This window comes from Manihot esculenta, chromosome 8 (assembly GCF_001659605.2).
Source record: "Manihot esculenta cultivar AM560-2 chromosome 8, M.esculenta_v8, whole genome shotgun sequence".
NCBI lineage: Eukaryota > Viridiplantae > Streptophyta > Magnoliopsida > Malpighiales > Euphorbiaceae > Manihot > Manihot esculenta.
The window spans coordinates 10,488,091-10,500,130 of NC_035168.2; the positions used below are offsets into that span (position 1 = coordinate 10,488,091).

Below are 12,040 nucleotides of genomic sequence, written 5' to 3' on the forward strand. Positions count from 1 at the left end.
TTTATAGGAGAATTACTACTAAATTTTTAAATTTTAAAATAATTCATTACTTTATTGCCATTTAAAATCACTCGATTAAAATATTTTCGTATAATTTTATAAAATTTTATTCGCTCTATTTTATAATTTTTATCTATTTTTTTATTATTTTAAAATTATTATTTATTTTTTTATCATAATAACATATAAATTGAGTATTATAACTCTATTTAATTTTATTTCATTTCTAAAAGAACTTCTTAAAATATATCTTAATTTTTAATAAAATTTAATATACATATAAAAAAATAAAATATACAAAAATTATGAAATAAATGAAATATTATTTAGTGCATTTATAAAAGAAAATCATTAATTAACTCGTTTAAACTTTGATTAAAAATATTAAATGGCATCGTATGTACTAAACATTATAAATATTCAAGGTGAATGATTAAATAATTAAATTTTATAAAATATAAAAATATTTTAATTGAATGATTTTAAAATAAGAATTAATTAAAAAAATTTTAAAAATTGAAAAATTTGATATTAATTTCACCCAATATTTTCGTTTTTAGCTCATGGTGAATTAAGTCTAGTATACTCTTAAAGAAAAATGATAGTAGGAGATGGGCTGTAATTAGAAGAAAAGTATTGATTAATCAATACAATTAAACATACATCCTTTAGTACAGACACACATTAATAACAGGTCCTTAAATGTGGACATCCTTTACTAGATAGCGATGGAGAAATTAGGACATTCCAAAGTTATTCTTTCTTGACTAAAATTTACTAGAACCTTGCATCAAACAGTACACTATCATCATCCAGGTGCTGCTTGATCAGTTTCTCATAAAATTAATGGGAAACTTCTGCAAATTATCAAAATCAAAGCCAACATATAGCAGAAACCTCACGAGAGACCCTATGAGTATCTTAGGCAGAACATTTGAACCCCGGCGGTGGAGTTTTCCCACAATCAACGAGGACCTCAAGTGCAATGGGTATGATGATATTGATGTTGAGAAGCTTAGCTTTAATGGTGGTGCAAAGACACAAAGCAGCATCCAAGTCCACAAGCCCTTGAAGCACTGGACAGCAAGCGTCCTTAGCACTACTGCCGACACCAATGTGTACTAGACCACCTAGGACGTCGACACATGCTCCTAGCTTGAGAGTGTCAATGGGGCAAGTCTCTTGCTTTGGCGGTGGTGGTGGGCATGGCACTGGAGGTGGTGGAGGAGGAGGGCATGGCGTTTCAGTTGGTGGTGATGGTGGTTTTACAGGTGGGGTCACTGGAGGCTTTGGTGGTGCTGGGGTTACAGGTGGACTTGGATAGTAGGGTGGCGTTGGAGTTACCGGAGGCTTTGGTGGTAAAGTTGGTGGTGTTGGGACCACCGGAGGTTTAGGTGGTAAAGTTGGTGGCGTCGGGACCACCGGAGGCTTTGGTGGCAAAGTTGGTGGTGTTGGGGTCACCGGAGGCTTTGGTGGTAAAGTTGGTGGTGATGGGGTCACCGGAGGCTTTGGTGGTAAAGTTGGTGGTTTCGGTGGGTAAACGATAGGCGGTTTTGGATAATATGGTGGCGGTTTTGGTGGTAAAGTTGGTGGTTTCGGTGGGTAAACGATAGGCGGTTTTGGATAATATGGTGGCTTTACAACAGGAGGTTTGGGTACCAAAGGTGGCGGCTTTACTACAGGAGGTTTTGGCACATAGGGTGGGTGAACAATTGGAGGCTTGGGTGTGATAGGTGGTTTAGGCACATGTGGCGGTTTGGGCGTGGTTGGTGGTTTCACAATGGGTGGCTTGGGTACGTGCGGTGGTTTGTGGACAGGAGGCTTGGGTATATAGGGTGGTTTGTGAACAGGAGGCTTGGGTGGTTTTGGTGGTTTATGGTGAGGAGGTGGCTTTACCTTTGGGGGATGTTTGGGTGGAAATTTGGGAGGATATTTGGGTGGCTTAGGTGGTGGAGTTGGGTAAGGACAGTAAGGGCAAGCAAGAGAAGAAAGCAAAGTACCAATGTGGAGGAGGATGATCAAGAGATTTCCGAAAGCATATTTCGCCATCTTTACTCTTCTATCTCAGTACTGAATGAAGCTCATAGCCTTATTATATAGTGAGAAATTAATATGAAAAAATATATTTTAATTAAAAAATAAATAAAAACTATATAAGAATTGTATAATTTATTTCAAACAGTAGATAAATGAAGATGTTAACATCCCTCATCTGATTATAAGCTGAGTTGGCTTCAGCTTTAAATCTATGTAATTATAGAATACAACCTGAAGATATCTTCTTCTACTCATAAATTTGGGATACATTTTCTACAATTAAAGGAAGAGTGTACATTTATGTGAATGTACTTAAATTTTAGAACGCTAGATGTGTCAATATAATACAAACTTTTCAATTATAATATTTAAAAATTTAATAATAATAATAATTTATTTAAAATTTTAATAATAATACAAACTTTTAAATTAATAATAGTTATAATATTTAAAAATTTAATAATAATAATTTATTTAAAATAAATAAAAGGTTAAATTGCATGATGAAAATAAAGTAAAAAAAAATGAAATGATCTAATTGTAAAACACAGAATCTTAGTAAATATTCCCTAAAACTGTGCATGCGCGGTGTCACGACTCTTCCCATAATCGCCTACTCCGTGACAGCAGTGACGCTGTAAACATCTGGCATTAAGTTGTGGTCGTCTCACCTCAAATCTCAGCTTGAGTGTGATACAACATAAAGAAGGGAACAGGCAGGAAACTCGCCGAAGAAATCACGACATACGTCAAAATCCTCAAAGAATCGGACCATTAATTACTTCCCATTATTAAATAGGATATTGGGACCAGTACTTCATCTCTGTAGTTCTCTAAACGACAAAAGAGAATCAAGAAAACGCGGTTTTAGATTGTACAATTTTAACTCTTAGTGCCTTGTTGAGCCCGTGATTGGCTTTTTTGCTAAGGCTGCTAACTGCTGTAGACTGTAGAGGCATGTGATCTTTTTTCCTGTTTTTTTTTTTTGGTTCACTTTATCTAAATAATTTCCGAGAGAGAATCAAGTGGCTTAATTTCTAATTTCAACACTAGTAATTTAATTTAATTTTAATTTTTATATTTCATTCATATAAAAATTTTAAATTTTAAAAATAAAAAATATATATATTAATTAGCATCAATTTGAAAAACAGAAGAGGACAATTTATGCTTGAGATTTTTCTTTTTGTTCAATTACACTAAAGATGCCCATCTTTCCTAAAAAGTCAATGGTGTCGGCCACATCCATACAAATGAAATTAAAATGTAAGAAATCTTGTAAAGGCTTTGTATGAGCTTCTTACATAACAATCTTCAACGTAAATCTCGGTGTATGTATGGGCTTCAAAATCGGGGATATTTGGCAATTATTTGTTTGAAAATCCCTACATTCTATTCTACTTATTTTTCCTATCTTATTTTATTCTAAAATTAAGAAATTTAAAACTTCTAGTAATATTAAATTGGTTATATTTCATATTATTTGATAATTAATATTTATGTAATTACTTAATTCATTTTTTATTAGTTTCAATTGTAATAATATAAACATAATTATTATATATATTTTAAAAAATATGCTTAAATATTATGCTTTTCCCTCTCAAGTGTTATATTTCTTTGATATAATTTATTTTGTATTAGCTGAATAATAAATCGAATCAAATTGAATAAATTAAAATTTAAAATTTTAATATTTATAAAAATTAAATTAGTATGATTCAAGTTTAATTTATTAAATTTTTAATATATTTTTTATTTTTTATTTTATTTTTAATATTTTAAAATTTAATTAAAATATTTTAATTTTAATTATGGTATAATCTCTTTATATTATAAAAAATAATATATTATTATCATTAATCGATTCGATTTGATTTTTTTAATTTTTTTAATTAAAATCAAATCGAATCGAAATAACTAAAATTTTTAAAATTAAAAATAAACCGAACCGAATCGAAATAAATAAAAAGGAAAATTAAATTTCTGAATTAATTCAATTCAATTGATTTTTTCTAATTTTAAACTAAATGCCGTTCATTTCTACTATGTATTATTAATATTTTAGTGATAAAATAATTAACAAACATAAAAAATTATAAAAAAAAAAGCATTCATGTGTTAGAAATTATCACACCGACATTTTTAATCCAATATTTATTTTGTTATGAACTATCAAAGAAGAAAATTCAAGGTTTAAATTGTAAAGTGCTATCTTTGACCCAAGTGATATTTCAATTTTGGCACCATGCATACAGAACTTATTTGTCATATTTTGTAATTTATTTTAAATATATGAATCTTGCAACTTCTTTTGGATTTTTTTAGAAATTATTTTTAGAAAAAATAATACAAATAAAAAAAAGAAAAGATGAGAAAAACAAAAAAAAAAAAGATGCAAAAATGATGAGAGAGAGAGGATAGAAAGATATGAAAATAGGAAGAGAAAGCATATGAGAAATATGTAAAGAAAGAGAAGATGATTATTTAACATTTAAGGACTTATTTTCCAAATATAAAAGCTTATTTATAGATAAAAGGGAAAATACATACTTAAACCTCCATTTGTTTGTTGAAAAATATATATATTTTTTTATATTTTTTGATATTAGGGAAATATAAAAGCTTATTTATAGGTAGATGGAAAATAAACCTCCATTTGTTTGTTGAAAAATATACTTTTTTTATATTTTTTTATATTAGAGACAATAAAATTGATAATATAATATGAAAATTACTCGGTTGTTTGGAGTGTGTAATCCACATTCCACATCAGTAAAATACGAAAATTTTAAATCATATATAATAATTTACACGAAATTACTAAATAATTTAAGTTAACCATTTTGAATTAAATGAAAAGTAGATCCAAAAATTATTTGGATCAGTTTGGTTCGGACTATTTCAATTAGTAATCAGAGTCCTGGATCCGAAGAATTGTGTAGATCTAGTGGGTCTGAAAAATTGTTAATCGTGTGAGACGAGGTGAGATAGAGCCGCCTAAAATACTAGCGAACTACAATACTTAAGGGTTTGATTCTGCCTTAATAATTATATCGGATTCAGTTGCAATAAGAATGTTAAAACAGTTTGATATAAAATATTTTTTATTAAAAAAATAAAGTATTTTTATGTAGAATAATTTCTTATTTTCAAATTATACAATCATTTTTTAGATTTTATAAATTTATTGATATTTTTTATTTTTTTTAATCTAAAAAATAATTTTTAAATATAAAATAATTTTTATAAATAAACAGAGTTTTAAATAGGTGGTATTTCACGTTTTTAGAATTCAAGAACTTTTTTTTTTTTGGACATTTCAAAATATATACCTTAATCGCTTACGCTTAAGTGCGGTGGTTCTGATATTAAATAGTTTTCAAGAGTTGTTTTTGCTTGCAAGTATCTAATTAATATCTTTTAAAGTTGTTAGCTATTTTGTCACGAAGGTGTTAATGGGATATAACAGTACACTTCCTTAATTAAGAAAAAAACCATATTCTCTAAATTCTAAAGCACAAGGGCATTTAGCCTTTCTTGTAAGTATTAATAAATAAGATTTAACTTCGTTTTAGATCTATTATTTATAAAAGAAAAAATTAACTTTAGCATTTTTTTTAAGTTTTGTTTTTATCAATAATGATAAGTTATTTAATCCAATTTCATGATGACAATATATAACAAGCTAATTCTAATACCTGACTTGGGATTAAAGAAAATAATAAAAATTATTATATAGTTTTTATTAGTTGATCTCTTTATTTTAAAAAACATATTAAAACGTTTATCGCATTTTATTTAATTATTAAATATTACAAAAAAATTTAAAATATTTATAATGCAGCGACACTAATGAGTAAATTTTTTAAAAATTTGAGAGAGATTAAGTAATTTATTTTTTAAAATTATAAGAATTAAATAGTAAAATATTTAACTATTTAAATTAATGGAATAAATAATCAATAAACTTTTTAAAACGTCAGATATGTTTTAATATATTTTTTAAAATTGATGAATTAATTAATAAATTTTTTTATATCATAGAAATTAAATAATAATTTTTCTTAATAATAACACCAATAAAAGATTTTTTTTTAAAATTCATTATTTTGACTCTCAAGTAATAATCTAAATTCTTTTATCCTCATTTTCCACTAATAATTCTTACCCTCCATTTGAAATTAAGAATTTTATGAGAAATTAATTTAATTAAATTCTTTTCTTATAAAATTCTTATTTGAAATAAAAAAAATTTAAAATTTTTTAATTTAAAAAATTTTTAAAATTTTTAAAATGTTGGAAATAAAATCATAAATAATTTTATAAGAATTCATTTAATTTTTCTTTTTTTATAAAATTATTCATACCAAACAAGTGATTAAAGCTTTTGAAGTGGCAAGAACAAGTGAAAAGTTCAAACTTAATTGCAACCTTCTCAAAGTCATATAACCAAATGCAATGCAAGCATGACATATGGGCAAAGTTATATACCTCTTGGGGTTAACCGACAACAATAGACATAGATACTGGACATGTCAAGTATGGTAAAGGTGGATTAATTTTTGGAAATTTATGTGAAAGTTTTTAAATTATTGTCGTTTTCCATCTTGTACATTTTTCTAATGAAAACACTATTGGTTTCTAGCGCAACCATTGCAAATTCTTTCGTTTGTAGCGCGACCATTGCAAATTCTTTGGTTTGTTTGATCTTAGACCATTTCCAATACTGCATCAAATCTTATTTTAGCATACGCAACACTAAAATTTAGTGCAATTTTAGTATTTTACTATAATCTCAAGCTAAATGTAGGAGCGCCATTTATTTTTTATTAAATTTTTTTGTTAATTTATAATATAATCTAAAATTTTATCGTCGTTTCATAAAAATTATTTTTTATTATTTGAGTATTTAAAATTTTTTAGTTAGATTCTTATTTTTTTCACTATCATAATATATTATATTTTTAATATATTTTATATTTTTATAATTATAAAAAAATAATATGAATTAATATATTCTAATTATAAATAGTATTTATGATAAATTAATTTATATAATATATTATATAAAATAAGTGAGATGATGACACGTATATTATAATTGAATAATATATATTAATTAAAAATATAATAAGTAATAATTCAGTTTAATTAACATATATTTATAATTAATGTATTTTTATAATTAATATTTAATTAATATATTTTTATAATAAATTTATTTTTATTTATCTCTAATAAATTGAATATTTGAATATTGGATGAAAATGTAAAATATATAAATATATGGAGTGGATATATAAAATGATATGAAATTTTTTAATGAAAAGGATAAATAAGGTTAAAGTAAAATAAATAATATAATATTAAAGAGAAAGAAGAATATAAATAAAATATTTCTTTTTTAAAAAATATTATAAAAAATTAAAGATATTACAAAATGTTAAAGATGATATTGCGACATTTTAATATTTTACGTTAAAATAGTAAAAAAATAGTGTATACTGTTGAAAATTAATACAGTTTAGCGTTCAAAGAATTGCTTATCAATTTTTCATTGTAGAAGAGGACGACTGGAAATATTGAGGAGCTAAGATGTTGAGCAACCGGCTACTTTTGTGATAACACTTACGTTGAAACTTAAGTTTTTTAATGTCAAATGCTTCTAATATAATTGTTGTCATTGTAAGTAGAGTTTGTGCTCTCTTATTATCAAACCTAATAGAGAATCGGGTACTCACGAAAATACCCGAATCTGAAATTAAATTTGTTTAATATATTCGAGACCTGAGTTTGTTCCAAATTCAATTAAAATTTGATGTAATTACCTTAACTCATTTTAAATCCCGTTATTATTAGTCAACAAATATTTAAACTCATTTGTATAAACTTTAATAATAATTCACATAAAATGTAATTTAAAAGATTAATTTATATTTTACAATTTTAATAATTAATTAAAAATTTTAAATTATATTCATTTAATATATATATGAAAAATTATAAATATTATTATAAAAACATATTGATATTACATGTGAGTTGTCCAAAGCGAGCCATGAGCTGTTATCATAAAATAAAGTCATGTGGTAAGAATCTGATGAAACTGGTACCCGATTTCGTCCGGAAATAGGAAGACCCGGATATTGTTAATCTGGTTCTTTACCAAGACTCGCCCTCTCTTGAAGGGGTTAAGCCTCAGCATAATGTTATTATCAACAAGTACATGCCAGCGTATTCCCATTATGTTTATAATCACGGATCACCGACTGTCCCATTATGCCTATAATCACGAGATCACCGACCCACCGACCGGTTGGTTGGTGATATCCCTTATTAAACAGTTAGTCACATCATCGCGAGATTTCCAAAAAATATCATATTAACTTCATCTTCTTATATTATAAAAACTAACAATCACAGAGATAAAGGTACGTAATTTTCTTACACAACTACTCTCAAGTTCTCCGTTTGCTCTATTTTCCAATTTATGACTTGAGCATTGGAGTGGCTACCGTGAGCACCCACCACCGCACGTTCTCTTTCTTGCAAGATTGACCATTCGCAGCACAGTTTCATTCTAGCTACATCATTTGGTTTCATTGTCAAGATTCCATTGAATTCTTTTTGTTCCTTTGCATTAAAGCCTATCTCTTACTCCTTTTCTCTTAGAAAGAAATCTCTCTCTTCTTTCTCTAGAAATGGCCGGTAGTTCACGAGCTACTGCTCAGGTTGCTACCAATGAGGGCATTATCATTTCTTTTGCTCTTGGCAGTGGATAAAACATGCCCCAAATGGTCAATAAAGCATATCTAAAAAATCTAAGTAACAAGCAAATGATTCAATACATCTAAAAGTTGCAAGCTACTCTTAAGCAATACAAGGCTCGGGGGGAGATGTTAGTCACAATTTCTAGAGGAAAGGGGGGAGCCTTCGTTGACACCCCTAGGACCCAGACAGAGGTGATTAAGAAGCATTCCAAAAGGAAGGACGTGTTCAAAGAAGATGAATCAGATGGTGCTCTGAGAGTTATCGACTAAAAGCTAATGTGGGTTATTCAAAGGTACTAGAAGGAGTAGGAGGAGGATTTTGGCTTAGATGGTGCCTCACCTCTTTCGGAAGAAATCTTAGCAGAAACATTACCAACCAAGTTTAAGCTGCCTAGCCTAGACAAATTGACACAACAGTAGATCCCAAGAGTCACTTGGCGATCTTTAAGATGACCGTGCAATTTTAGGATGTCAATGACTTCATGTTGTACCGAGTGCTTCTGTCAACATTCACAAGTTGACTCATAAATGGTACCAACTTTTGAAGCCAAGTTTGATTTAGAACTTTATACAGTTTGTAACATTAGTGAAATCCTGATTTATTACTTGTATACCTCCTAAAAAACTCTCATCTGACTTGCAGAAGATCCGCCAAGGAGAAGGTGAGTCTCTAAGGAGTTTTATCTCATGGTTCAATGCCGAGGAAATACAGGTGGAGGAGTTAAATCACGAAATAGTGTATAAAGCATTAAAGAAAGGAACACGCAATGTCAAGTTCATGGATTCCTTAATAAAAAATCCACCTGCAACATAATAATAGTTGATAGACAAGGACCAAAAATATATCAAGCTGGATGATGAAGTCCAAGCACTAAGAGAGAACAAGAGGGCGAACTAAAAGTAAAACCAAAAACTAGAAAGGCAAAGACATGAGGGAGACCACAAGAGTTACCCCGTCTCCCGAAGAAGGGATGACCAAAGTAAGTATAAGAATTATACTCTATTAAATGACTCATGGACACATTTTAATATGGATTAGGAAAAATGATAAACAGGTCAGGTGGCCCCCAAACTCAATTCCAAGAAAGCAGAAAAGCGAGATAGGACCAAGTAATATTGTTTTCACGAAGATCACAGTCATACAACGGAAAAGTGTAGGCAACTGAAAGACGAGATCAAGAAACTGATAAAGGATAGCACTCTTCGAAAGTTTGCCAAAAAGGATAGGGAAGAAAGGAGACCTAAACCTGAGGCCACAACTCTTGAAACTATCCCTGACCGAAAGCCTGTATGGATTATTCATGTAATTGCAGAAGGACCTAGTGATAATCAGGGAAAATAAGCAAATCACATATATAACAGCTAGCCTGGTACGCTTGGCAAATACTGAAAAGGACTGCTTAAGGTCTCAAAGTTTATTCGCCTAAGGTCTTGGTCTTATAGTCTAGCCAAATTAGATGGCCAAATCATGGAATATATGTAACATTGAGGAAATTTTATTAATAACAGTAAACGAGATTGTAACGACCCGGAAACCGGTACCCCTCTGTATCGGTCTGAACCGCTACCGGCGCTAGGATTCAAATTGGCTTAAAGCCACCGGGACCCGTAGCAAGCCAAACATACCTCCTATCACCTGGTCAAATCCCATACATGATCAAAACTTTAATATAAAACTTAAACATATGATATAAATACCGAGCTTGACCTGTATGCAACATAACTGGAAACATAAAAGAACCCCCTACTAGAGTCCTCATCAAAACTCTAGCTGGGTCAACACAACATACATCAAGCCGGAGTCACATCCAAAGAACTAGAACCTAACCTGTGCATGCATCAAACCACAAACATAAGACCTCCACTAGGGTCCTCATCAAGCACTAGCGTGGTAAACAACACATGCCACCAGTTTAGTTCAAACACAACTCAACATCTAAAACATTACATATATCATGTATTAAAAAGGGACTAGCCAAGTCTTAGGGCCAAGCACAGTACTAATCCATAGACATAACTCTGCTTAACTTGCATTACATTCTCTTACAATTCATTATCTCAGATTACATTACATGTCCACACTAAAGCACTAATCTAATACTATTACATAAGCATAACTTTTACCCTTGACGTCTTCCTGGCCTACCTCTGACCTGCAAAACTGGGGTTAGGGAAGAGGGGTGAGCTAAAAAGCCCAGTGAGTAGAAACAAATAAAACAGTTCATTAATTACATGCTTTCATGAAATGCGTCATATCACAAACATTTCACATCAAGGATGGACATGACCACCAAAAATTCCTCCAGTGTCAGTATGCCTGGCCCGACCAGGTCTTACAACCTCCGTATGCCTGGCCCGGCCAGGTCTTACAACCTCCGTATGCCTGGCCCGGCCAGGTCTTACAACATCTGGATGCCTGGCCCGGCCAGGTCTTACATCATCTGTATGCTCGGCCCGGCCAGGTCTTACAACAGCTCTAGGACTATTGGGGTCGCCTTGGTCCCTCCATATCATCATATACATCATATTATGCAATGCGTCATATTCGTGAAACTAGTGCATTCAACCTATTACATATAACATGATGCATGAACATGATTTAGGCATTTGATTTCATAAAATAAAAGATTAAGTTTAGTTCTACTCACCTCTAGCAGACGCTGAACTAACTCTGCAACTGCTAACACTGATGGCCTCCTCGGTCCCTCGGGTCCGATCCTACACAGGTGGACTCGAATGAGGTGCCAAACACACTCTACACAACTCATAAACAACTCCCCAAAAACCCCCCCTAAGCATCACTTAAACATGCATAGAAAACAACCATGAAAAGGCTGGACAGGGCACTTTCGGCGGCACCTTCGGCGGCCGAAAGTCCCTCTCCAGAGACAAAAGTCAGGCACTTTCGGCGGCCGAACCTTCCTTCGGCGGCCGAAAGTCTGCTTTCAAGCCAAAACTCAACTTTCAGGGGCAAGGTTAGGCGGCCAATCCATGCATCCAACGGCGGCCGAAACCACCTTCGGCGGCCGAAACCACCTTCGGCGGTCGAACCTGAGTTCTTCCAGAACTCAGCCCTTGTGCATACAAGCCTGCCAACCCCCCAAAACAAGCACCCAACCTTACTAAAACATGCATAAACCCTTAACCATGCACAAAGGAGCTTAAACAAGCTTAAACTCCAACAAAGAACATCATAAAGCACACATAAAGAGCTTATGACCCACATAAGC

At 31.1% G+C, this 12,040-nt stretch overlaps 1 protein-coding gene across 1 annotated transcript; it reads right to left on the reverse strand.

The window, feature by feature from the left end:
* Positions 1 to 622: 622 nt before the first annotated feature.
* Positions 623 to 2,079, reverse strand: LOC110621116 (36.4 kDa proline-rich protein). The gene has a single exon (XM_021765193.2). The coding sequence runs from the start codon at positions 2,047 to 2,049 to the stop codon at positions 922 to 924; it is 1,128 nt and encodes a 375-aa protein (XP_021620885.1). The 5' UTR covers positions 2,050 to 2,079; the 3' UTR covers positions 623 to 921.
* Positions 2,080 to 12,040: the final 9,961 nt, after the last annotated feature.